General features: G+C 51.2%; 11 protein-coding genes across 11 annotated transcripts; 5 read left to right on the forward strand and 6 right to left on the reverse strand.

The window, feature by feature from the left end:
• Nucleotides 1–502: 502 nt before the first annotated feature.
• On the reverse strand, nucleotides 503–2,191 carry UHO2_04175 (uncharacterized protein; the record flags this gene model as incomplete). Its single annotated transcript, XM_041555848.1, has 1 exon — nucleotides 503–2,191. The coding sequence occupies one exon, from the start codon at nucleotides 2,189–2,191 to the stop codon at nucleotides 503–505; it is 1,689 nt and encodes a 562-aa protein (XP_041411782.1).
• Nucleotides 2,192–2,966: 775 nt separating this feature from the next.
• Nucleotides 2,967–3,628, forward strand: UHO2_04176 (uncharacterized protein; the record flags this gene model as incomplete). Its single annotated transcript, XM_041555849.1, has 3 exons — nucleotides 2,967–3,001; nucleotides 3,107–3,314; nucleotides 3,413–3,628. 3 exons carry the CDS (start codon nucleotides 2,967–2,969, stop codon nucleotides 3,626–3,628), a joined length of 459 nt encoding a protein of 152 aa, XP_041411783.1.
• A 216-nt stretch (nucleotides 3,629–3,844) lies between these two features.
• UHO2_04177 (uncharacterized protein) lies at nucleotides 3,845–5,125 on the reverse strand (the record flags this gene model as incomplete). Its single annotated transcript, XM_041555850.1, has 1 exon — nucleotides 3,845–5,125. The coding sequence occupies one exon, from the start codon at nucleotides 5,123–5,125 to the stop codon at nucleotides 3,845–3,847; it is 1,281 nt and encodes a 426-aa protein (XP_041411784.1).
• Nucleotides 5,126–5,598: 473 nt separating this feature from the next.
• UHO2_04178 (uncharacterized protein) lies at nucleotides 5,599–6,589 on the reverse strand (the record flags this gene model as incomplete). The annotated part of the gene is made up of 5 exons (XM_041555851.1): nucleotides 5,599–5,621; nucleotides 5,741–5,785; nucleotides 6,034–6,120; nucleotides 6,241–6,285; nucleotides 6,427–6,589. 5 exons carry the CDS (start codon nucleotides 6,587–6,589, stop codon nucleotides 5,599–5,601), a joined length of 363 nt encoding a protein of 120 aa, XP_041411785.1.
• Nucleotides 6,590–9,356: 2,767 nt separating this feature from the next.
• Nucleotides 9,357–11,887, reverse strand: UHO2_04179 (uncharacterized protein; the record flags this gene model as incomplete). Its single annotated transcript, XM_041555852.1, has 6 exons — nucleotides 9,357–9,501; nucleotides 9,543–9,932; nucleotides 9,987–10,551; nucleotides 10,834–11,097; nucleotides 11,128–11,682; nucleotides 11,809–11,887. The coding sequence occupies 6 exons, from the start codon at nucleotides 11,885–11,887 to the stop codon at nucleotides 9,357–9,359; spliced, it is 1,998 nt and encodes a 665-aa protein (XP_041411786.1).
• An 869-nt stretch (nucleotides 11,888–12,756) lies between these two features.
• Nucleotides 12,757–13,475, forward strand: UHO2_04180 (uncharacterized protein; the record flags this gene model as incomplete). The annotated part of the gene is made up of 3 exons (XM_041555853.1): nucleotides 12,757–12,780; nucleotides 12,904–13,314; nucleotides 13,428–13,475. 3 exons carry the CDS (start codon nucleotides 12,757–12,759, stop codon nucleotides 13,473–13,475), a joined length of 483 nt encoding a protein of 160 aa, XP_041411787.1.
• A 361-nt stretch (nucleotides 13,476–13,836) lies between these two features.
• On the reverse strand, nucleotides 13,837–16,422 carry UHO2_04181 (uncharacterized protein; the record flags this gene model as incomplete). Its single annotated transcript, XM_041555854.1, has 1 exon — nucleotides 13,837–16,422. The coding sequence occupies one exon, from the start codon at nucleotides 16,420–16,422 to the stop codon at nucleotides 13,837–13,839; it is 2,586 nt and encodes an 861-aa protein (XP_041411788.1).
• Nucleotides 16,423–17,497: 1,075 nt separating this feature from the next.
• On the reverse strand, nucleotides 17,498–19,195 carry UHO2_04182 (putative protein kinase DBF2; the record flags this gene model as incomplete). The annotated part of the gene is made up of 1 exon (XM_041555855.1): nucleotides 17,498–19,195. One exon carries the CDS (start codon nucleotides 19,193–19,195, stop codon nucleotides 17,498–17,500), a length of 1,698 nt encoding a protein of 565 aa, XP_041411789.1.
• A 671-nt stretch (nucleotides 19,196–19,866) lies between these two features.
• Nucleotides 19,867–20,703, forward strand: UHO2_04183 (uncharacterized protein; the record flags this gene model as incomplete). The annotated part of the gene is made up of 1 exon (XM_041555856.1): nucleotides 19,867–20,703. One exon carries the CDS (start codon nucleotides 19,867–19,869, stop codon nucleotides 20,701–20,703), a length of 837 nt encoding a protein of 278 aa, XP_041411790.1.
• Nucleotides 20,704–21,391: 688 nt separating this feature from the next.
• Nucleotides 21,392–22,981, forward strand: UHO2_04184 (uncharacterized protein; the record flags this gene model as incomplete). The annotated part of the gene is made up of 3 exons (XM_041555857.1): nucleotides 21,392–21,924; nucleotides 21,985–22,424; nucleotides 22,455–22,981. The coding sequence occupies 3 exons, from the start codon at nucleotides 21,392–21,394 to the stop codon at nucleotides 22,979–22,981; spliced, it is 1,500 nt and encodes a 499-aa protein (XP_041411791.1).
• A 108-nt stretch (nucleotides 22,982–23,089) lies between these two features.
• Nucleotides 23,090–25,633, forward strand: UHO2_04185 (uncharacterized protein; the record flags this gene model as incomplete). The annotated part of the gene is made up of 1 exon (XM_041555858.1): nucleotides 23,090–25,633. The coding sequence occupies one exon, from the start codon at nucleotides 23,090–23,092 to the stop codon at nucleotides 25,631–25,633; it is 2,544 nt and encodes an 847-aa protein (XP_041411792.1).
• Nucleotides 25,634–25,838: the final 205 nt, after the last annotated feature.

The following is a 25,838-nucleotide window of genomic DNA, read 5'->3' on the forward strand; positions in this document are numbered from 1 at the left end:
GCAGACTCTAATACAGATTCGTCGATTCGTTCCTCACCTCAGGCTTGGCATGATGTACATGTTCGGCGGTTTTACGCAAGTCTTTTTCCAGGCCTATCACGAGGTGATACCCAAGACAGAAGCTTACTATGATGAGAGACTGCTTCTATATGAGCTGTATCATCAGTGAGTTGTCTACATCCCATTCATCTTGAACCGTTGTTGTGAGGTTGCACTGACTTGCTTGGTCTCACGCCTCTGGTTGTTCATCTGACCATGCCCAGTCTGAACCGTGAGTATCTCTGCACGAGACCTGGCAGGCCGGTTAAGTTGAAGAGGTGGACAAGTGGCGATTGACACAGACAAGGGAGGAATTTTATTCTGCGTTTTTGCATGTTTAGATTTGCTTATGTTCAAAGACGGATACAGATCTGGAGTAGTTTCGATCATGCGGTCATTGATCGACTCGTGCTATCCGGCGAAAAATGCACAGTGAATCTGCATTATACACGATTAAGCAGGTTCAAGCAAATCCGAAGCCTTCTCCACCTTCGTTGATGGCTATGAGCAGCAAGGATCTTAGCTTGTCGTACGAGTCGTACTGGGGCAAGTCGAGCTGGTTGAAACAAGTGTGTGCTGCTGGCAACCTATCGGCACCGTAAGCCTTGTGAATGTTGAACCTTTGTGTGCCCTGAACACCTTGGAGATGGGCGAAGCCTTCCAATGGTACTTTGCTTGTACCTGTGATGAATTGCAACAGCTTGGCTTTCTCGGTCTGGTCGAAGGAACGAACTGCACGCCACCACCACTGGATGACAGCGTCGCCTGAGCTGTAGCCGTGCAGCTCGGTGTTGTTCTTCCAAGCATCGACGTCGATATCGGGAAGACCAGAGATGAGAAGCTCGAGTTCTTGCTCTGAGAAGATGCGAATGAGATCGGTGGGGATGATCTCGTTAAAGCCGTCGAGGAAAGCATCGATCTGTGATCGAATCGACTTGGTCAGTCTCTGCTCAGTGACGAGACGAAGGTATTCTTGCTTGTTGAGCTCGGTAACAGCGATGTTAGTGCCGTTTGGTTTGAGATCGATGACTTTGGTTTCGCCAAACTCCTCGTCGTCGACAGTAAATGTCAAGTCGAGGATATCTGTGATGTCGTTGTTCAGCATCCACTCGAGACTTTTGAAGTACTCTGGGTCGATCGACTCCAAATCTCTGTAGTCGACGGGCTTGCCGAGAATGTGCTTGTAGAAGCTTCGGGTGAAGTAGGCGTCGAGCAAACGACCGTCATAGATGGCTTTGCCAATAATGCGACCGACAAACTTGAAGAAGGAAAGGTGATCTGGGTTGACATACGACATGCGGTTTGGCTGGTAGGTTGTTCGGTCCGCCGCACAAGGTTGGAAGAGTGCATAATCCGGGTTGAACATGGCTCTTGCCAGAACCTGGAACCATTCTCTTGTAACACCTCCTGCATCGATACCTTCCTCGTTGTTGAAGCGGACGTTGAGTTTGCCATGTTTGACCTCTGGCCCAGTCTTTCTGGAAAAGTAACGGAAGCTGTCCTCGAACACCGAGTTTCTGCGAACGGAGAGGGAGAGGGGTGTGTAGTGATCACGTCGACCCTTATGTAGCTGCTGTGTGAAATAGTTCTTTTTGTTGTCAAAGTCGAGCACCTTGGGATTGCGCACCAGCAATGCAAAAGAACCGGACATGAGAGATGGATTCTGTCGCACCATGATGTTGAGAATCTTTCGGTGCTTTTCAGTGAATGCAAAGAAGTTGTCTTCCATTGCTTCTCTTGGTGACTTGGGAGCGCCCTGGATCGAAGAACGGCTATGTGGTGGCCGAACTAATTCGCCAGAAGTGCTCGAGGTATCGGGTTCAGGGTTGGCAACGTGCTGCGAGACAACCATCATGCTCTCGATCAAAGGTAGGAGGATCTGAGCAGCACCAGGGTCGTTCTTCATTCTGGAAAGTACATCGCTGAGCTTCGACCAGAGGGTATCGAACTGGAAAGCCTCATAGATATTTGCGAGCTTGGCTTCATCTTGTTCGCGCTTCTTCTTCTGTGCTTCGCTGTTGCTGGAGTCTGGCTTGGAACGTCCTGATGGGCTAGCAGTGGCGTTGACGCGGTCGATGTTTCGCAAAAAGTCGCTAAACATGCCAAAGCTTGGTGCGACCGACAAGTCGGTTCTCGGTAGGGCACCATCCATTCCGACTGGTATGCAGCGCTCGTCGATGGTAACGACGCTGGCGATGCCAGGAAGATTGTCTGATGACTCTGCTATGGGTTTGTTTGCACCGGACGGGGCACTTGAGCGAGGGCGTGACAATGTGTATGTCGGTGATCAGGAGCGACCGCCTCTACTTGACGTCAGACGGCAGGTTTGAGGAGAGTCGTCGAAAGCTGTAGAGCACCAGCTCGCCAAAGGAAGTTGTGTCAATGCTAAGCTAACGCAAGTCGTGGGGGCGGGAAAACTCGCGTACGATTGAAGCTGGGATACTGACAAGCAGACTCGTGGTATGTCTTGGTGAATGCTAGCAGATCTGCGGTGCCCAAGTTGAAGGTCGCTTTAAGCATGCTGTTGGTCATGAAGAAAGCACATACCCTGTTCGGCTGGTTGGTATAAAGTGCAACACACGACTCAGCCACGCTAACCTTGAAAAGCTTGTGGCAAAGTGGAAAAGTGGAAAAGTGGAGCTTCAAATTCCGCAAATCTCGATCGGTGTCGATCGGCAGCCCGATGGACCAACCCACCAGCTCAGCCTCCACACGGCGCTGAGATGCATGAGAGAGTGTCAGTGTTGCTTTCTTTGCCCGCCTGTGCACGGACTCGATGTTGGACATCAACTCCCACCTCGGTCTAATGAATCAGACGTCTTTGCTTTTGGCTCCCAACAAGCCAACTCTGTTCAGTATCTTCTCACGATCTCGTCCAAGAGAAACCTAAGCTCAACATACCGCTTGCGCTGACGCTGTAACAGACGATGAGGATTGCCACTAAGCGTCTTCAAAAGGAGCTGTAAGTTGGTTTGCACTGCATCCTTCTTATGCACGCGAAAGCGTACAGGTGTCGAGATTGGCTGACCAACTTTCTGGAATGGTGGTGGCGCTTGCTGTTGCTTAGGTCTGACCTTAGGCTTCAAGGGACGCCGGAAGGATGTGCGATCATCAGGGCAGATGATTTGCAGGAATGGCAGTTCTCAATAGAGGTGCTCGGTAACAGTCTCTATCAAAAGGAAAAGTTTGCCTTGCGCTTTCGATTCACCGACTCGTATCCCATGGAAAGCCCAGAAGTGGTCTTCATCGTTACTGACGGTTATAAAGCGCCGATTGTAAGCTCTTTCTCTATCTCTTTCCCTCCTTCTGCATTCGACGATGCATATATACCTTTGCTCACGAGTAAGTTCGCCTTGCTTTCAACAACGAACAGCATCCACACGTTTACAGTAACGGCCACATCTGCGCATCGATTCTAGGCAACGAATGGTCACCCGTACTCAATGTCAGCTCGGTGCTCATCACACTACAAAGCATGCTTGCAAGCTGTAAACAGCTTCAGACACCACCAGACAATGATGCCTACGTCAAACGTGCACCGCTTTCACCCAAGGATAGTCGATTTGTCTATGACGATGACACTGTCTGAACCTCGCTCACTGCTTTCGCTCCACATACACATACACACACACACACACACACACACACACACACACACACACACACTCATACGCATTTGCACAGGCATGGTTCATGATTATAATTTCAAGGGCCAGATGACATTGCAAGACGAAAGGAAACGACTGAGTTATGATTGTGCTGAGAAGATCGTCAAAGTAAACAGGTGTGGTCCTGTCTACTGCTGTCAAGTTCGACCGAAGAAAGCCTTCTGCTCAGCGCAGATCGAGTTGACGCAACCAGGACATCTGAGAAGCATCTGCTTGCTTGTGTAACCCTGGCTCCAAACATCCTCGCCGCGCTTTTCGTCGGCAATCTTGCTCGGTGTTCCATTGAGCGCCGATAGATGGCAAGTGCAGATTTCAGCCATGGCGCGGATGAAGGTGGGTTCGTCGTTGAGCGATTCGGCACGTTTGAGAGTGATACCGTGCTCTTGAGCCTCCTCCTGAAGCTCAATGTCGATTTCGTAGAGCGTCTCGATGTGGTCACTGGTGAAGGCGATGGGGACGACGATGGCGTCCTTGTGACCTTGTTTGGCCCAGCCTTTGATGGTGTCGCTCGTCTGAGGTCCGAGCCAGGCAGCGGGACCGACTTGGGACTGCCATGTGACTCGGTAGGGGTTGCTCCATTTCAATCGGCTCATGACGGCAGCGACGGTAGCGGCAACCTCGGCGGGGTATGGATCACCACGACCGGAGACGATTTGCATGGGAAGCGAGTGGGCACTGAACATGATGGGAACCTTGTTGCGCTTCTCCTCTGGGTATGTGTCGAGTACAGCTTGAATGCGGTTGGTGAAAGCCTCGACGAGCAAAGGGTGGGTCGGCCATCGGTCAATAAGCGACCACGAGATCTCACCTTCTGGCGCTCCACGCTGCTTGCGCCTCTGAATCTCACGGTAGAGCTCATTGAGGTTGCTACCAGTGGTACTGCAGCTGTACTGAGGGTACTGGGTGAAGCCGACAGCGCGAGTAACACCGTCGTCAGCCATCTCGTCGAGTGCCTCTTGGGTAAGAGGTCGTGCGTATCGGAAAGCGACGTAGACCTTGTGTGGCGCTGTCTCCGGGTGAAGTTGGTCAAGCAGCTCCGTCATTGCCTTACCCTGTGTGCGGGTCCAACGCAAGATGGGCGAGCCGCCGCCAATCTTTTCGTACTGGTTGACGATCTTGGGCGTCCTTCTACGTGCGATGAGGGGTGCAAGACGAGATTGGAAAGGAAGCTGAATCAGCTCTCGATCGTGAAAGAGACGCGAGAGAAAGTCACCAACCTCCTCGGTGGTAGATGTGGAGGGACCACCCATATTCATGAGGAGGATACCGGTGGGTGGTTTGGACGAGTTCTTGGCGACAGAAGCAAGAGTTCGGTGCAAGGGGCCAGTACGGGCGAGCTTGACGGTTGAAGAGGCGACATCAGCCAGCCTGGAGCGGCTAGAGCCTGGCAGCAGACTTCTTGATGAGCTTGCGATCATTGTGAGTAAGCCGCAGCAATGCTGTAGATGGACAAGGTAAAAGGCGAGGGCGTAGACAATCTCTAAGAAGAGTCGACGTTGCAAGATCGCAGTTGAGTCTTTCCGAACCGACGAAATCTTTGAAAAGCTGCTGCATTACGTAATCTGCAGTCCATCATAGGGTAAGGAAGCTTGCAACTTTGAAATTTCACTCGGGATTCGGAACTGCGAACAACACCTTGACTGACAGTATCCGTTGCGTCTGCCTACACCATCCCTTTGCGAGACTGCTGTGAGTCCAGGCGGTGACGGCATGTGAATGAGCTGGCGCTGTTCGGACTTGGTGCGGCTATATATGTTGGATCATAAAGGACTGCTTTGCAAACATATAGTCGTCAAAAAAAGGGGTATTGTACAGGCGCAAGTAGCCGACGTGATGGAGACCATATCATAAGGACCAAGCGAGGATCGGCCCAAGGTTGAAGGAAGGTCGTTTAGTGCTTGACAACGATGGGGACTGCAATAAGGATAGCAAGAGAGTGTGTAAAAGAGAGAAAAGAGTCAGTGAATCTGGCAGTGTGGTCTTGCTGACAATATACCGCCGGCTGGTCACGTTGCGGTTCGGCCAATACTCACTGATGATAACGCAGAGCAAGATGAGGATACCGACTAAGTTGGATGTCATGGGCAGCAAGAAGGGCGTAGAAAACGTTCGAGAATGGCATTAGGGCTATCTTCTGAACTTGTCAGCAGAGCTTGTCTCGGCTGCAATTTCGATACTTACTACCAATGATGACTGTTGGCAATGGTGCACGTTTGCGTTTGAGAGGTGAAAGAGGAGCACAAGAATATAATACGATTGGGATGAGCATGCCTATCCTGACTGATCGCTAAACGGTCTAGCATGGTTGACTGTGGTTGCGACTCACTTCGCATCTTCATGTCCTTCCACCACATCTGCTTGCGGACACGGTTGGCGCCTCGTCGGAAGCCCTGGGCGGAGACGGCGAGGTTGTCTGTAGATCATGCATGGGAAGAATGGATAAGTGGAGAAAGCGTGTCAGCATTACTGACTCGGTTGCATTACTAGCTTGGCCAGCGCATGGCCGGAGCTCCAATCGTAGATCGCAACCTACCGGTCTTGTCTTGAAGGCTGTTAAGGTTTTCGCCACGCTCGTTGACTGTCGTTAGAGGATTGCGGTGAATGGAGGATTGCCATGAATGGAGCATGGATTAAAAGATAGTAGTATCAAAGAAAAGAGTCAGGGGTTCGCAATCACATATTTTTAAAAAAAGAGACATTGCTCAAAGCCAAGACCCACCCTTGTTGATATTGTCGCGCATGATCGAGATGGTGTTGTCAATCTCGGAGTGGATACGCGCGGTTTTGGAGTTGGACAAGTTGGCTCCACCGCCCGAAGGATCGGAGCTAGCGTTTCCCGAAGGGATGTAGGGGTCGTAGCGGCTGTCGTTCTGAGCAGACATTGTCTATCCGTTCGAGGCGATTTCTGCGAAAGAGGTGAGGGGTGAGGGGTGAGGGGTGATGGTGGTGTCGGAAAGCAAGGTGGAGATGCGTGTTGGTATGTGTTATTCTACGCCAATCTGAGTGAGAGACAGTGCACAGCCATTCTTTTTAGTTGGCCGGGGAGAGCAGTTGCCCAGCCTCAGTTGAGTTGAAGTTCTCTTGTTCGTTGATGATAGTTCTAAATACAAATGCGAGTCAAGTATCTTCAAGTTTTCGCCACTCGCGCATGCTTGGAATGCACATACACATGTGCTGCTGAGCCCCTTTTGCACAAGCCTTTTACTCAGCCATAAACACTTTCTCTGCAGTCTCTATGCTTTGTGCAGCTTCATCTACTTCAACTCCCCCCCTCAACAGCATATGTACCCTGTTCATTATGCTGTTGTTTCAGGATGTGACCTCTGTTCTTCAATACTGCCACATAGCTTGGGGACCCCATTTTGTATGCCACTGCCAGTATTTGCAGGTGTAGCCCAGATCTTGCTTGCTGCATTGCTTGTCTCCCAATGGGCTTTGTGAGTATGTCTGCCAAGTTTCTTGTGGTGTCCATGTACTTGATCTGCACCCTTCCCTCTTGGACATTGTTACAGATGAAGTGATACTTGGTGTCAGTGTGCTTAAGCTTCCAGTGCTGTGCTGGGTCCTTACTAACCTGTATGCAACCAGTGTTGTCTGAGTAGACTGTCAGGGTGCCTGTGGCAATGCCAATTGAGCATAGCAACTGCTTGAGGAAGAGCACCTCATGTGTTGCTTCTGTGGCTGCAACAAACTCTGCCTTGACAGCAGACAATGATACACATTTTTGCATCACTGACTTCCAGGCTACCAGGTTCCCATACACTAATGCCACTGACCCTGATGTACTCCTTCTCTGTATGGTGGCATCACTCATCCAGTTTGCATCACCATGCATGACCAGTGGCTCTTGCAACTCATTTGCCCTATAAACCAATCCAACCTCCTTTGTGCTTTTGAGGTAGTGTAAGACCCATTGTGCTGCCTGATAATGCTCCTGTGATGGTTTGTGCATGTGTCTAGTGAGAACTCCCACAGTGAGGCTAAGGTCAGGCCAGGTGCTGTTGGCAACCCAGAGCAGCTTGCCAATGATCACCAGATACTCCTTCTGTTGTGCTGTGCTTGTGACAATGGTTGCCTCCAGTATGCTCTGCATTGGAACCATGGTTGGCTTTGTACATTTGTCCAGGTGCTTTGCCAGCACTTGGTCAATGTACCCTGACTGACTAATTGTCATGGTGTGCATCACATGGTCTTGACTGATTTTGATGCCAAGGAAGTGAGAGACCTCACCACTATCTTCCATTGTCCATCTCTGGCCAATCTGCTTCTTAACCTTTAGGACCGTTTCCCACCATGGTGCTATGACTAATGTATCATTGACATAGATGACCACAATGGCCATATCTTCACCCTGTCCCTTGGTGTAGATGCAGGGAGCACACTCTACCTGGAAGAATCCCATGCATCACAAAGACCTGTTGAACTCCTGGTTCCATTCTTGCCCAGACTGCTTTAGGCCATATAAACCCTTGACTACCTTGTACACCTGGCCAGGAGCTACTCCTGATCCTTCTGGTGGCTTCATGTAGATTGCTTCCTTTAACGTGGAGTTCAAGTAAGCCATATGTCATGGGCCTGGATGCTCAAGAAGCAGGGGGGTCACAGGTTTATATGGAAGGAGCACAGGTATCGAAGATCTAGTCGAGACCAGTAGAGAGCATGGTCGTAGTGCAGTCTCCATGGAGACCATGGACTCCTATGGACTCACATGCAAAGGAGGGCCAAGCACAGCCACGAGGAGGACCAAGCTCAAGGAGCAGGCACAGCCACGAAGAGGACCAAGCTCAAGGAGCATGCAGATGGTTACCACTCAGGGGCTCGAGAGACAAGAGCCAAAGGAACTGTCACTGATCAAAGGAGAAGGAGCAGTGTCAAAGGAGTCGACACCAGGTCATGAGGAGGAGGAGCAGTGTCAAAGGAGTCGACACCAGGTCCTGAGGAGGAGGAGCAGTGTCGAAGGAGTCGACACCACTCAGGAGGCACAAGGGTGCCAAACAAGCAGGATAGCAAGGAGGAGGAGCAGTGTCGAAGGAGTCGACACAGCTCAAGAGGCACAGGGGTGCCAAGCAAGCAGGAGAGGCCCCCTGAACAGTACTCGATGAAGAAGGTACTCTCTGGAGAGAGAGCAGGAGCAGTGTCATTGGCAACACTGTGAAGAGGTATATAACCATGCTTTCTCATCATCAAAGGTCGAGTGGATCCTCATCCACTCTACACAACCATCATAACTAGTTATCACTTCAGCATAAGTATATATTAGTTTCAGTCAGCATAGCAGCAATCTATCAAGGTTGCTCCTCATCGTAGTGTGTGTGTTGTATCACCACTACCTGACATCTGAAGGCGCCCCATAGCAGGTTAGCAGTCTGGATCAAGATAGAACCAAAGGCAGTAGTCCTTTGCAGTCTGGGGATCACCTCAAGCATCAGTCAACACACTGGACACTCGTGTTGATGCCACCAACCTTATCACCAACACCATCAACCTCATCATCATCAACACTCACACCAGACCTTGGTGTCATCATAATCTATGCATTGATATTGATCATGCTGAGCTACCCCTGAATGGAGTGTCCACAGAGGTCAGCCGAAACCTACAATAGTATATACAATGAATGCCACCTGCTGTCATTGCACAACTTGATAGTCACCAAATGACTAGCTTGTCGAGACCAACACCAAGACAATAGCTGTTGCACAACTCGATAGTCACTGAGTATCTCGACAGACCGACCTGGGTTTCTGGCGCGAGACCCCTGACAAGTTGCTCCATTGGATTGACGTGGGCTGGTCTGGATTGCAAAACTTCCATGCTTTGTGCTTGTCGTCATACCCAATCATGATGGCTGGCTTTGCTCTAGCCCCATACTTGCTTTGCTGGTCCTTCCATTGAACATGGACCCATGCTAAGCATCCAAAGACTTGCAGCTGTTGGGCCAGCTTGTGTGTGGTGGTTCCATAAAAGGCCTTGTGAGGGATGGTCTTGGTGGCTGACAGGGTGAGGTTCATCATGTGTGCTGCTGCTGTGATTGCATACAGCCATAACTCTCTGGGGCAAGCTTGACCAATGAGCATTGAGTGCATCTTTTCTTGGACCAATCTGATTGCTCTCTCTGCCTGTCCATTTTGGACACTGATCCCCAGGATGCTCTTTTGCCACTTGAAACCCTCCTGAGTTTGCCAGTCTTCAGCTCCCAAGCTGCACCACTCTCCTCCATTGTCACTGCAGAGCGTTTTGAGTTTCCTGTCTGTTGCTCATTCCATCCTGGTGATCCACCTTCTCAGCGCCATGAGTGCAGCACCCTTAGTGCAGAGCAGTTCCATGTAGATTAGGGAGGAGAAGTCATCCACAGCAACTAGTGCATAGTGGTAGTTGGCATGGCCCTTGAAATCTGTCATCAAATCTATGTGTACTAGCCCTAGTGGTGCCCCCACTCTTTTCAACTCTGATTGGCTCATCTGTGCTTGGGTCTGTTTCCCTTGACTGCATGCATTGCAATGCTTCAATTTGTGCTTCATCCTCTCATCAGTACCGAGGTAGTGCACCCAGATCTGCCTTGTCTTATCTTGTCCCAGGTGTCCAAACCTCTTGTGCCAGAGGTAGCTGTCCCAGTCTCCTGTGTTCCTATTGTCCTCTGGGACATTGTCTTGTCTTCCTGTGTTCTGGTCATCCTCTGGGACATCATTTAGTGCCTCCTCCAGCTCTAGGGCCAGTGCCTGTCCTTGTACTTTGAACTGGCCCTTTCTCCTGTTCCTCCTGTAATGTACTTGGGTACCATCATTTTGCTTTATGGTGGTCCTGAACTCATCAAAGATTATCCATGCACTGTTCTCGATCAAGCCTTGTACAGACAATAAATTAGCATTGAGTTTTGGCACATAGAGCACATCCAATAGTTGAATGGTAGCATCGCCGACCCAAAGGGAGGTGTCTCCAATGGCCTTCACCTGAAGCCTTTCATCCCCTGCTGTACTGATCTGGCCAACCTTGCTCATTGAGGTGAGCAGCATCCTCTCATCATTTACCATATGATGAGTTGCACCTGAATCAATGATCCAGGTGTCACATGCTGATCACTCATCCCCATCGATTGCTAGGAAGGTGCACCCAAGTTCCTAGTGACTCGCTTCTTGTGCTATATGGGCAGCAGGTTCGCCCATGCTTGGTGTGGGATTATTGTTGTTCATGTTGTTGTTCATGCAATTGCAGGCAATATGGTTCAGTCCTCCACACACATAGCATCTCAGAGGGGCTGAGGGGTTGTGGGGATTGTGCCTGCCTCTTGGTCCCTGCTCCACCTGGTTGTTGTCCCCCTGTTCCACACTCACAGTGACCCTAGCTGCCCCTCTGATATGGCCAGAGATCTCACCATCCTGCTGTTTCTTTGCTAATGCATGATAGGCTTCATCATACTTACAATCTGGTTTAGCTGTCTTGAGTGCATCAACTGAGTTGGCATAGAACCAGTCTTGAGCTGTGCAGCAGTAGAGCATGGATTTCTTTAGATCCTCATCAAAATGCTTCCCAAGATGTGCTGCATCGTTCCAGATGGAGTCAAGTTCCTTGCCCAGCTTGATGACATCCTGATTGTACAGACATATGGTATGGATGTGGTCCTGCAGGCCTGCTTGCTTTACCATGTCATTAAATGTTAGTGCCTTCTTAAGCTTAGTGTAAAGCATACTACCAAGTTGGATTTCCTCATCCGCCCCCCTGACAGTGTATGCGTCAATGTGGCTTTCTGGGCTGTGATCACAGCAAGTGTGAATGAGACCTACCAGGGCCTTGTCCAAGTCCTCATCATATTCCTCACTTCCAGGTGCTATGTCACCATACAGAATCTCCTTTGCATTGTGTACTTGTTGCAGGCAGTTGATGAAGGTGGGCTCCCAGGTGTGCCAGTTGCTATCACTAAGTTTCTTGATATGTGCAATGGAACTTGAGATGTCCTTGGGAATCTTCTCCACCTCCCCTCATGGGGCCTGATTGCTAAGGCTGATGAGACCCATTGCCTGTATGATCGCTTCCTCCACTGTCAGTGTTGGGTTTGCTAACTGTAGGATTCTGACTACCTGTGTGAGCCAACCCTCCTCTTGACCATTGCCTGCAGCCATGGCTGCTTGATCATCATCTCTCTCATCCCTTCTGGTCTGCCCTGCTCTTGTTGATGGTGGCATTGTGCTAAGCATCAGACTCTTGATGTGTTGAATGTCGTGGGTTCAAGCCCCATGTTGGGAGCCAGTTGAAGTTCTCTTGTTTGTTGATGATAGTTCTAAATACAAATGCGAGTCAAGTATCTTCAAGTTTTCGCCACTCACGCACACTCGGAATGCATGCATGCATGCACTGCTGAGCCCCTTTTGCGCAAGCCTTTTACTCGGCCGTAAACACTTTCTCCGCAGTCTCTACGCTTTGTGCGGCTTCATCTACTTCAACTAGTTGCTCACTCTCAGTCGCCCTTTCTCGCCTTTTCCCTTTTTCCTTTTCCCTTTTCCCTTTTCCCTTTTCCCTTCTGAAGGTCAAGCCTTTTTTGGGCTCGAAACGCTGGCTGGCATTTACATTTATTCGAGGAAAATCAATTTGACCGTGAGAGTGTCTGTGTCGGCGTTGGACATCCGCACCGCCTAAACGCGGCTTGAGAAATCTCACAATTTCCAAAAGAAAGGCGCGATTCAATTTTAATTCTTGGCACACAGGAGCTTTCTCGTACGTGTTATTACACAGGGTGGCCCGTGCATTCGCGGTCGAAGCCTCCACTCTCCACCCTTCCACCTCTTTGGCTTTTTCAGCGCGGCAGAGAGAGAGAAAATCAATCGCAGTATGGCTCGATCATCGCTGGGAAAAGGAGCAACTGTTGGTGAGCGCGTTGCCTTTTCTTAGAAGAGAAGCAGATTCCAACGCCGTTTCAGCTGTGATTTGCCCCCCCCCGTCAGGTTGCGGAGTGTCACAAGTTTACTCACCATCATCTCGAATCTTGTCAACTTGCTACCATCATTCTATCTGAAGCTCAACATCTGGAAACCTTCAATCTAGCAACATAGTCAATATGCCTCTTTTCGTCCTCAGCCCCGTAAGTCATATCGCTCCTGTTCCTCACCAGCCTGTTCTCACCACTCTCCCCCCATGGCGCCTGCTGACGAGTATCTTGTCCCCTCGTCATTTTTTCCACTCTCCCAACTCGAACGACAAATAGGCCTCTTTGGCACACTCGGCCCTCTTCGCAGGCTACTACTCCTATCTTTCCTCCAACGTCATTGCCAACCGTCTCAACACCAACATCTACCTTGGTTCCAGCGATTCGGACAAAGTCTCCGGTCCTGGTGAAAAAAAGGTCAACAGTGCCGCAGACATTGCCAAACTCCAGCGTGCCGTTCGTGCGCATGGTAACTTTGCAGAATCTGCTCCGTTTGCCTTTTTCCTTATCTTCCTCGCTGAACTTAACGGTGCCCCCACTTGGCTCGTTCACGCTGCATACACTACCCTCTTTGCCGCTCGTGTCGCTCACGCCAATCTCGGTATCCAGGCTGAAAACAGCGCAGCTGCCGGTCGTTCCATCGGCACTCTTACCACCATTGTCGTTACCCTCACCGCCGGCCTCTACAACGTAAGTACAGCCATACAATATCCCGAAGCTTGTGTAGACACGGCTTTGGCCCTATAAGCACTCACCCTGATTGGAATGCTCACTTTGCTTCGCTCTCGCTTTCGTACCTCCAGTTGAACCTCGGTTGGGAGCCCCTCAAGTCCTTCCTTGGCTTCAAGTAGATCCTGTCTATCCGCTTTAATGCTTTGTAGCATCTAAATGCCCAGATCATTCAGCTTGGATGTACATTCGATACGCTCAATCACAAATGTTTCTTCCTCTCAAGCAACTTGTCGAATAAACCATAAATCCACAGTCTCATATTAGTATACAATCAAATTACGCTGACAGAGTGCTGTGTGCCTATTGTTCCCTTGGTCCAAGCCAAAGCCCGATCCAAGCGCGCTTTTCTACTTGATTGAAAAGAGGATCAGGCGATGCTAGCAGATATTCTTTCTTGCCTCCAACAACTCTCGGTTGAAAGGTGGCAAAGGCGCACAGAGCGTGACCATCTTTGGTCGCCCTGAAGGGCAAGATGGCAGATCAAGTGTCTGTGTAAGTTGCATCGGCAGCAAACAGGACTGGCGTTGCTGCTAGCGTTTCTGCATCCATCAGTGTGCCCGGCTGTCCAGCTTCGGAACTAGACGACGTTGCAAATGACGGAGGCTCTTCAAGCTGCAATCGCAGATGGTTGGCGTGCAGCCCCTTTGTCGACTCATCATGTCCTTGCATGACTGCGAGTGCCAACTGCCGCAGGTCTTGCGACATGGCCAGTGATGTCGATGAAAACATGGCGCTTGACAGGCGGTTTTCCGTAGAGCTCTCGGCTTCTTCTGCCTCGTCAGTCTGCAAGGATACATCCTTGTCCTCACCGTAAGGCGACGAGGGGTCAGAAGAGCTGCTCTTTTCATCGTCCAAGCTGGTGAGCGGTGAACTGTCACGACTGGCCCTCGAGCTGACACTGTGGTCTGTCTGTTGCAGCATCGAGGCTGCAAACACCTGAGTGCGACCCTCTTCGAATACTGCATCAGCTCCATCATCCTGGGCATCTCCATCGTCTGTGCCATCTTCTTGAAGCTCCTCCAGCTCCGATTCTGACGTGCTGTAGTCCGCTGCGCCACGCACCCAAACGTCCTTTTCCATGTCGTGGTAGTTGGGCATCCTTCTCGCCTCTCTGACCGCTGAGGCGAGCGCCGCTGGTGCTTGCGTGCAAGACGGGGCCCGTGCGGGTATCTTGAGTTTGAGCACGAGTCTCCGTCTCCGTCTGCGTCTCGGCATAGCAGTCCGTTTGGCCGCCACCAGCTTGAGTACACGGCGAGCCACGGCGAGCTGACCAAGAGCGTATTCGTCGAGCGAGCTCAAGACTTGACCCTCGGCCACCTCGTCTGAGAGATTGAGTCTCAGCATCTCTTCGGCCGGGTGGTGCTTCTTAGGAGGTCTGCCTCGGCGTTTTGGAGGGCCGAAAGCAACAGCGTCGGGATCTTTGGATTTTCTCTTGACCGATCTACCATTGCTTTTACATGGGTTTGGCGAGGGCTCATCCATTTGCAAAGCGGCCGTTTCAGCAAGGATGGCACCAATCCGACCCTGCAGACTCTCTAAGCCATCCTGATCTTGAGAAGCGAGCTTTCGGAGCTCACCTGTGAAAGCCAAACGGCGTTCTTTGCCCTTGTGCACGAGATCGCCAAACCCGGAGCGTCGTAGACAGACGGAACAGCTGCAGTAACCCAGGCATCGAGGACAGTGGAACTTGGGATCATCGGCGTTGAAGTCCATACCGTAACGAGCTTCGATGCATCGTTGGCAGTACATGAGGCCACATTCCACGCCTTGGCGAAAGCGAACGCATCGCACCTTGCGGCTAGGTGTCTTTCGTCGGCACTGGTGGCAGGATGTCATTACAGTGCCGTCGGGAAGCACGTCGGGCTGGCGCTTCTTGCGCTTAGTCTTGAGGCGGCCCAGGGAGTCATAACCTCTGAAGATATCATCATCGTCGTCTAGCACTTGCACTTGGTCTTCTTCTGCCTCCTCTTCGTCCTCACTCCATGTCATGAGGTCCTCTGGTCGAATGTCTGGCACGTCTCTGACAAAGATATAGTCGTTTCGAGCTCGATCACGTAAGGTTGGAAGGTCGACGTAAGCCAGGTCGAAGACTTGACCGGGGTTTGGTGCAGATTTAGTGGTGCCATCGTCGGCGAACTTGACTTTACGATTATACTTGTTCTTTTTGTCGGCGGCCTCGTTGAATGGGCGAACAGAGTCGTCGCGAGTATGCTTCTTTGGCCGACCTCGGCCTCTGCTCGGTGTATCGAGCGTTTGGGTGGGCTGGTCGTTGGCTTGGTGGTCATCTTGATCCTCAACATCTTGCACGGGCAGTTCATCGACTTTTGTTTTGGTGCCTGTTGCCGAGAGACCGAGTTGATCCAGAAGGGCCGCATTGGCTCGCAGTTTGCGCTGACGGCGCTCCTCGTAGTCCTCATCATCATCGCCCGAGTCGCTCTGCTGGCCTGTGTCGAGCAGAGCTTTGAGTTCATCATAGAGAGGTTGCATCTCTAGCTCCTTGGGATCGAAAATCGGCCGCTGGTTCGCCAGAGGATCTGGCGGTGGTTCTGGCGTTGCGACGGGCAACTCGGAGGGAGCCAAGTGCAATTGCATCTCGGCATCCTCCTCGTCAGGTGAATCATGGATGACAGCCTGCATCGTTAGCATCTGTGGGGTGCCTGGAAGGTGATCAAAGGATTCTGGTAAAGTAGGCGCGGAAGCGTCTGCAGGTGGCAGCTCTGGCGTGACAACATCGTCCAGATCAAGTTCATCCGTGTCCTGTCGATAATGCTGTTTGCTTGGAGATGATGGTTCGCTGTCACTGCTGTCAAGCAACTCGATGACCGGCCTTGCTGCTCTCGCAGACTTATTGATGGTTGCAGGCGAGAGAAGATCGCCAAGCGTGGCTCGCCCAGAGCCATTGTGACTTTTGGAGTCAGGCTTGCGGCGGGGTTTCTGGCGAGAAGGGGTCAATCGTGAGGAGCTCGCTATCTCCGAGTTATGACCATTGGTGCGGCGTGAGCTGGGAGCGCCTGACTGCGAATATGAGTCTGCGCTCCGCGCGGCAGCGCGATGACTCAACGGCATGACCTCTAGGATGTACTTCGGCGCAGAAGAGCGCTAGGAACGATAGCGCCTCGATGTAGCCGTCATGTGTGTGGTTGATTGAGCTGGCGTGGATGAGGTGGGGGGGGTAACAGCGGAGCAGCTGCTTGTAGCGACGCGGACCAAGACCAGGGTGGCGAATCGTTGTAGCTGGAACAGACGCCGTCGAGATCAAGAGGTGAGGAGATGAGCAGCGACCAAGACACGAGCCACGCTGACGTCTAATCGGATCGATCCGAAAGATGTGAGTCAGCAGAAAGTCAAATTGACTCTCAGAGCGGATGTTCCGATCGTGAAAGGCTGCCGAACCGAAGTGTGACAATAGCAGAAGATGAGAGAACAAGAGCAAAGGATCGTGAGAAAGAGAAATAGCAGAAATAGGAGAAATAGCAGGAGCAGGAGCAGGAGCAGGAGCAGGAGCAGGAGCAGAAGGAGCAGAAGAAACAGAAGGTGTCGATACAAAGTTAATTAAGCAGACGAGCGTGACTCTTTCTTTTTGGCCGACGAAAGGGTCCAAAGACTCGATCGAATTCAATTCTCATTTCACAAGACGAGTGGGCAATGAACGCGGTCTCTCGTGGGTGTCTACGGCAGCGGCTAAGTAATGTGCTCATGTGCCTGCACTCAGGAGTCTCGGAGATCGGGCATCCGCAATCAATCATTCAATCAATCAATGCTTTCACTCGAGTCAGCTTCCGCAAAGAAAAGCGTTCAGAGATCTGGCAACTAAAACGGGATTCGGGATTCGGGATCGGGGAGGTGGCCCATCCGATTTGCAAACCGTAAGCAGATGGTCAATCGCCGATATTGCAGAAAAGAAGAGCATACAGTCTTTCATGGCAAGTTAAGCAAGAGGATTACATGCCGACTTTGCCAATGAAGCAGTATCAAGATGCCGACAATGCACAGTGAGGATGGGTATAGCAAACACAGGAGTCGTGAAAGGTCGTCAAGGTGGTGTAAGAAAGAGTCATAGAGTGGCGCGAGATGTGCTGATCAGGCCATCGTCCAAAGTGCAAGAGCAAGCGGCCATCGTTGCTGCTGTTGCCTATGACCATCAGAACATAGTCGAGAAAACGTCGGCAGCATCGATGCTAGACGACGCGTTTAGCGACTGCGCATTGGCACCTATCTTGTTGTTCTTGAAGGTGAAGCCAGCCCACAAGGCTCGTCCACCTGCTCCAGCGCCACCTTCTCGAACAGCCTCGACATTCTTCTGTTTCTCGTGCACATCCTTGTATCGCGCCATATCCGCAGGGTCATCAAAATTGTCAAAGTAGCCCGTGTCCTCCTCGCTCTCCAACTCGGGAATGAAAGGTGCCTTGAGCTCACGCAGACCTCCAAGATCCAAGGAGCGGAAGAAGGCGTGTGCCTGTACTGCTTCCAGGCTGCTGTAACGGCGTTCGGGTGTGTCGACGAGCTTGGTGATAGCATCCCATGCTGTGTCGCTCAGGTTGAACTGCATGTTCTCGGCAGTGTCGTAGACCGGACGCTGGAGCACCTTTTGCCAGTTCTTGAGGTTAGCAAACGTTTCCTCTGCATTGCTGCCGCTGAAAGGTGGGAAACCGCACAGGAACTCGTACAAGATGCATCCCAAACTCCAGTAGTCGACGCCAAAGCTATACTCTCGTCCGCGCAACATCTCCGGTGCAATGTAGTCTGGACTACCGACAATCGAGTTGGCGCGGTGTTGTGTGTGCTGGATCATCTTCTTGAACATGGAGCCACGCTCAGCAGGTGTTCGGTAGACAAAGTCACTCTCCTTGACTGCTTCCAGCTTGGCCTTCATCGATTCGATCTTGCCAGGATTGAGCGCTCCGGAAGCAAGTCCAAAATCGGTCAGCTTGACGTGACCTGAGGAATCGACCAAGAAGTTTTCTGGCTTCAGATCACGGTGAATGTAGCCCAGACGGTGAAGCTCGTTGACCGAAACGATCATCTCGGCCATGTAGAATCTTGCGTACTCTTCCTTCAGAGCGCCGTTGTTGCAAAGAAGTGTGCGGAAGTCTCCACCGGGCACGTATTCCATCGCCAGGAAGACGTGGTCAGGGTCTTGGAAAGCATACAGAAGAGCGACGAGCCAAGGCGTCTTGGTCGCTGTGAGAATGTCCCTCTCCGTCAGCACGTGACGCACTTCATCCATCTTGACCAGAATGCGCTTCTTGAGCCTCTTCAGCGCGCAGATCTCGCCTGTGTCGCGCTTTCTTGCAAGGAAGACCTCGCCATAACCACCTGCTCCGACCTGGCTGATGATGTGGAATTGGTTGACGCGCAGCTTGGTCCTCCTCTTGCGCAGCAAAGCGCGTTCGCGACCAAAGTATGAGCTGCGCTCTCTGAGATACTCTGGTGTAGGAGCGGCGTCCTCAGTCTCTGCAAGCAGCCCGCGAGATCGTGTCGACTCTTGGAAACGGGCATGTCTAGCCTTGCGATCGGCGAGGTAGCGGAGGTTATCAAAGTAGTAGTTGAGGAAGTAGAGTTGGGCTACATTTGCCTTACGTTGCACCTCAGTGCTTCCAACGATCTCGTTCTCCCATGGCTGTAAACCTTCTCCGCGCCTCCAGCTCCTCCAACTGCCCTTTGGATCAGGCTGCGAATCGTTGCAAGACTCGTTGATGCGCGAAAGATCGTGATGGTGCTTGGTCGGCTTGACCTGCTCAGTGACGAGAGCGAGCTGTGAGTAGCTGTTTTCCTTCTTCGAGGCTGTAAGCGGCGAAGGCACCGAAGCGCTCGCATCCAAACCTTGAACTGGTGCCATGGCTGGCGTGGGATGTTGTCTGATCGAGGTAGTGGCAAGCAGAAGCACGTGTTAGGAAGGGAAAGAAGAAGGATGCCGTGATGTAGTCTAACTTACATTTTTAGAGGAACAGGTCTGGCATTATCAACTCGCACTTTGACACGGAGCAGCTCTCTTCAACACAAGCCGAGGCGGCAAGCGTGCAGCTTGCAGCTCGCTTTTCGCAGGGCAAGAGAGGAAATTACATGTCTCGAAGCAACATCAGAAGCAGGTGAAGCCACCTGTGAACAAAAGTCATATATACCGTCGCACAAGGAGAGGCAAAGTGTCACTTTCATATTTGGCGGCGCGACGCGGTCACGTGCTGAGAGCCATTTGATTTTGTTTTTTGTGTTTTTTGTGTTTTTTGTGTTTTTTTTTTTTTTTTTTTTTTTTTTTTTTTTTTGGTGGCAGGAAATGGCAGAATAGCGAGACTGCTCAGATGCATTCGACTCACGCGACTACAGATCAACACTTTTCAAGGCGATCCTCATCGCAGTTGATAATCACGACTACCATCATCCTATTCTCAGTATCTACAAAGTGCACCACCCTCATAGCAATCAGGCTCGCGGAAACAAGCAGATCCATAGACACTCGAGAATCCTTGCACCTTTCTCCTATACGCACACAAATTTGCACACCCCTACACAATGGCGACCGCACCACGCCCCTCGGTCCTTGCGACACCACGAAGACCATTCGGAACGGGAGCTCCATCGAATGCAGAGATGCGCAAGGTCTACGCTGATCTGGACAACAACACCGTCTTCGACTTTTCCAGCATCGTCTCGGCAGTAAAGACCTTTTCCACACGCTTCCGAGCCTATACCGAGAATGCCATCTCGAACATCAACGACGATAAGGCAGAGTTTGATGCCAATCGCATGGAGCATCGCAACCAACTCAGCACACTCGACCGGGAGATCGAGGATGCCAAAGCAAGTCAGGGCGACTTGTGGGAGACGATTGCTCGAGAAAGGGAGCAGGACGCCAGCCTTCGGTCCAGGCAGCAGGCCTTACAGTCGCAAAAGGCATCCGTAACACAACGATGCAACGAGCTGCAAGCAGAGATCGCTGAGCTCAGGCAGAATCTGGAAAAAAAGAAGCAAGCCAAGGAGTTGCAGAGGGAGAAATTGAAGGAGCAGATCAACAAGAACGGGCCCGAACTGCGTCTGTTGGAGTCCAAGACAGGATGCTCAATCCAACCCACCAAAGTCGGCGATCAGCTCAAGTTCATCTACAACCTCATGAACGCAGATGACTGGTCGCAGGAGTGCCACTTCACCATCGATGTCAGCAGCAGCAAGTACAAGCTCACTTCCCTCTCGCCGAAACTCGATGCTAGCTTGCAAGGCTCCTTGCTACAGGAGCTCAACTCGACACGTAAATTCTACACTTTCGTCAAGAAGATGCGCGCGGCGCTCAGGGCACAGGTCGAGAAGGAACGTCTCGAAGCACGCGACGCTGTTCGTCGTGGAGGGCGATGAAGCTGCGCGTATGTCGATCCTACGTCTCAAGGCCTTCTGATATCTGCTCGCGTCGCCGCCTTACCGTCTCTTTCTGCTACCATGTTGATCCTACCTTTGTAAGCTACCCCTTTGATACCTCTTTCTGTATTTGTACCCAGTACCTTAGTTTTGTTTTTTTTTTGGCAATTTATCCTTGTCACATCTTACCTATGCCAACGACCTTAGCCCTGTCCGTACGATTCACTGTGACTTTGTGTCTACTCCACCAATCCATGTAGATATGCCTGCTGCCTGCTCTGACTTGTCAAGATGTGTTCATAATGCGTTCAAGTTGCGGGTGGGAGGAGACGGTCCTTTCTGTCGCCGCGATTATTTTTTTTGGATTTTTTTGGATTTTTTTGGATTTTTAGTTGAAGTAGATAAAGCTACACAAAGCGTAGAGACAGTGAAGGTAATGCTTACGGCCGAGTAAAAGGCCTGAGCATCTGAGCACAGACCACATGTGTCACAACCTACTCAAGACAAATGCTTTGTTATGTTCCGCAGTCAATGCGGCTCTCTGCCGCTCTTCTTTTGTATATATATAGACTCCTTCTCTCTCCTCGCTCTCTCGCTCTCTCCCTCTTACTATCATCATCAACAAAACGCCTCAACTCCAACTACTGACAAATGACTTTAACTGATTAAGAGTCTGAAACTCAACGCAATGCCACCATTGACAAGAGCTGGACAGACGGGAAGGGGCGATGATGATCAAACAACCACAGGCAACGGACAGGAGGAAGGATGGCTCATGCAGGTAGTCAGGATCCTCCAGCTGGCGAACCCAGCACTAATGGCCAAGGAAGCGATCATGCGAGCTATGGGCCTCATCAGCATTAGCAACCAGACCCCATGCAGGGAGACTGAGAAGATCCCCAAGGAGGTGTCGAGTGCCATTGTGCACATCAAAAAGCTCAGCGACAGCAACTGGCACACTTGGGAACCTACCTTCATCAACTGCCTCCAAAGAGTACATAATGAGAAGGAGATACTGTATGGCACGGTGGTGCCTGGAAATGAGGAATACGACGAAGACTTGGATAAAGCCCTCGTGGGCCTCATCCACGCCTGCTGTGACAACAGTCCAGACAGCCATATCGACACCTACACCATCAGGGGAGCGGATGAAGAAGTCCAGCTCAGTAGCACACTCTATGCCAAACTCAAGAAGGCACTAACACTGAACGACGCTGTAAAGTGAGCAGGACTGCAGGATCGTATTCACACAGTGCGCTTGCACAATCGAGACATTGTCAGGCTAGGCAAGGAACTCAATTCGATCTGGAATGATGCGGCACACCTGGGAAAGCATTTCGACGAGGACCTCAAGAAATCAACTCTCTATTGCTGCATGGCCCAAGATTGGTTCTATGCCAACGCTGTCGACGCACTGAAGATGGCCAGACCAGACTGTAAGTATGATGAAGCCTACCACGCACTCGCCAAGAAACAGCAGGATGGTGAGGTCACTGGCTGTATTAGAGGAGCAGCAAGGGTTGCCACAAGCACGGAACAGGGGAGCACCAACCAGGTGGAGCAAGGACCCAGGGGCAGGCGCGATCCTCACAACCCCTCGGCCCCCCCAAAGTGCTACGCTTGTGGAGGACCTAATCACATTGCTCGGAACTGCACGAACACCAACAATAACCCCGCACCGAGTAGGGATGGACCCACCACCAATCCAGCACAAGAAGCGAGTCGGTAGGAACTCGGGTGCACCCTCCTAGCGATTGGCGGGGATGAGCAACCAACATCGGACACCTGGATCGTCGATTCGGGTGCGATGCATCACATGGTGAACGATGAAAGAATGCTGCTCACCTCGACATGCAAGGACAGTCAGATCTGTATGGCTGGAAATGAAAGGCTTCAAGTGAAGGCCATAGGAGATGCCTCCCTTCGGGTTGGCAATGTAACCATTCAGCTATTGGATGTGCTCTACATGCTGAAACTTAATTCTAATTTATTATCAGTACAAGGCTTGATCGAGAATGGTGCATGGGTAACTTTCGATGAGTTTGGAACCATCATTAAGCAAAATGACAGCACACAAATACAATACAAGAGGAACAGAAGAAAAGGGCGGTTCGAAGTACAGGGAAAGGCACTAGCCCTGGAGTTGGAAGAGACACTCGACGACGTCCCAGAGGACAACCAGAACACAGGAAAACTAGATAATGCCCCAGAGGGCAATAAGGACATGAAGCATCGAGACAGCTACCTATGGCATGAGAGGTTCGGACACCCAGGATGAGACAAAACAAGACAAATCCGGGCTCATTACCTAGGTACCGATGAGGAAATGGAACATGAGTCGAAGCACTGTAACACGTGCAGCCAAGGAAAACAGACTTGAGCACAGATGGGCCAATCAGAGTCGGAAAGAATGGAGGCACCATTAGAGCTGGTACACGTAGACCTGATGACAGATTTCAAAGGACATGCCAACTACCACTACGCACTAGTTGCTGTGGACGACTTCTCCTCTCTGATCTACATGGAACCACTCTGCACCAAGAGTGCCGCACTCACGGTGCTGAGGAGGTGGATAGCCAGGATGGAATGGGCAATGGACAGGAAACTCAAAACACTCCGCAGCGACAATGGAGGAGAATGGTGCAGCATAGCAGCCGAAGACTGGCAAACTCAAGAGGGTTTCAAGTGGCAAAAGAGTGTCCCAGGGATCAGCATCCAAAATGGACGGGCGGAGAGAGCAATCAGGTCGGTCCAAGAAAAGATGCACTCGATGCTGATTGGTCGAGCTTGCCCCAGAGAGTTGTGGCCATATGCAATCACAGCAGCAGCACACGTGATGAACCTTACCCTGTCAGCCACCAAGACCATCCCCCACAAGGCCTTTTATGGAACCACCGTGCACAAGCTGGCCCAGCAGCTGCGAGTCTTCGGATGCTTGGCATGGGTTCATGTTCAACAGAAGGACCAGCAAGGCAAGTATGGGGCTAGAGCAAAGCCAGCCATCATGATTGGGTATGACGACGGACACAAAGCATGGAAGTTTTGCAACCCAGACCAGCCTGCGTCAATTCAATGGAGCAACTCAGCAATGTTCCATGAGGACAAAGGATGGAGTGATCGCCAACAGGAGGCAGTCAGGCCCATGGTGACTGCAGAGGTCAAGGAGGAGGGTGTCACACCAGCCATAGTGGAGGAGGAGACCAAATCAGAGGCCGCAGTGGAGGATCTCCTACCAGCCGTAGACAGCACAGTAGGCGCTGCCAACACAGCAATACTGAACCTGGACCCAACGCTTGGGGAAGCAATGAATGGTGAGGACGCCCAGCTCTGGAAGGAGGCAATACGAAAGGAGCTAGAAGGACTCGAGGCAATGGGGACTTGGGAGGTGGTGCACCAACCACCAGGAGTACCACTTGTGGACTCTAAGGTTGTGCTTCAGCTGAAGCTTGACGCTGATGGTGTACCTGTTAAGCACAAGGTGCGACTGGTTGCAAGGGGCTTCACACAGAGAGAGGGGATCGACTACCAAGAAACCTTCTCTCCAGTAGCACCCCTCGGAGCAATCAGAGCCATCTTAGCACTAGCGGTGCAGAACAACTGGGAGGTGCATGCTCTGGACATCACTATGGCTTACTTGAACTCCATGTTAAAGGAAGCAATCTACATGAAGCTGCCAGAAGGATCAGGAGTAGCACCCGGCAAGGTGTACAAGGTAGTCAAGGGTCTATATGGCCTAAAGCAGTCTGGGCGAGAATGGAATCAGGAGTTCGACAGGTCTTTGCGATGCATGGGATTCTTCCAGGTAGAGTGCACTCCCTGCATCTACACCAAGGGACAGGGTAAAGATATGGCCATTGTGGTCATCTACGTCGATGATACATTAGTCATAGCACCACGGCTGGAAACGGTCCTAAAGGTTAAGAAGCAGATTGGTCAGAGATGGAAGATGGAAGATAGCGGTGAGGTCTCTCACTTCCTGGGCATCAAAATCAGTCGAGACCGTGCGATGCACACCATGACGATTGGTCAGTCAGGGTACATTGACCAAGTGCTGGCAAAGCACCTGGACAAACATACAAAGCCAACCATGGTTCCAATGCAGAGCATACCGGAGGGAACCCTTGTTGCAAGTGCAGCACAACAGAAGGAGTATCCGGTGATTGTTGGCAAGCTGCTCTGGGTTGCCAACAGCACCCGGCCCGACCTTAGCCTTACCATGGGTGTTCTCGCTAGGCACATGCGTGAACCATCACAGGAGCATTATCAGGCAGCACAAAGGGTCTTACGCTACCTCGAAAGCACAAGGCAGGTTGGATTGGTTTATAGGGCAAGTGAGTCGCAAGAGCCACTGGTCGTGCACAGCGATGCAAACTGGGCGAGCAATGCCACCATACAGAGAAGGAGTACATCGGGGTCAGTGGCATTAGTGTATGGGAACCCAGTAGCCTGGAAGTCAGTGACACAAAAATGCGTGTCATTGTCCACTGTCGAGGCAGAGTTCATTGCAGCCACGGAAGCAACACGTGAGGTGCTCTTCCTCAAGCAGCTGCTATGCTCAATTGGCATTGCCACAGGCACACCGACGGTCTACTCGGACAACACTGGTTGCATAAAGGTTAGTAAGGACCCAGCACAGCACTGGAAGCTTAAGCACATTGACACCAAGTATCACTTCATCTGTAACAACGTCCAAGAGGGAAGGGTGCAGATCAAGTACATAGACACCACAAGAAACTTGGCAGACATACTCACAAAGCCCATTGGGAAACAGGCAATGCAGCAAGCAAGATCTGGGCTACACCTGCAAATACCGGCAGCAGTGTACGAAACGGGGTCCCCGAGCTATGTGACAGTGTTGAAGAACGGAGGTCACACCTTGAAACAACAGCATAATGAACAGGGTACATATACTGTTGAGGGGGGGAGTTGAAGTAGATAAAGCTACACAAAGCGTAGAGACAGTGAAGGTAATGCTTACGGCCGAGTAAAAGGCCTGAGCATCTGAGCACAGACCACATGTGTCACAACCTACTCAAGACAAATGCTTTGTTATGTTCCGCAGTCAATGCGGCTCTCTGCCGCTCTTCTTTTGTATATATATAGACTCCTTCTCTCTCCTCGCTCTCTCGCTCTCT

The sequence above is a fragment of the Ustilago hordei genome (assembly GCF_900519145.1).
Source record: "Ustilago hordei strain Uho2 genome assembly, contig: UHO2_contig_08, whole genome shotgun sequence".
Taxonomy (NCBI): domain Eukaryota; kingdom Fungi; phylum Basidiomycota; class Ustilaginomycetes; order Ustilaginales; family Ustilaginaceae; genus Ustilago; species Ustilago hordei.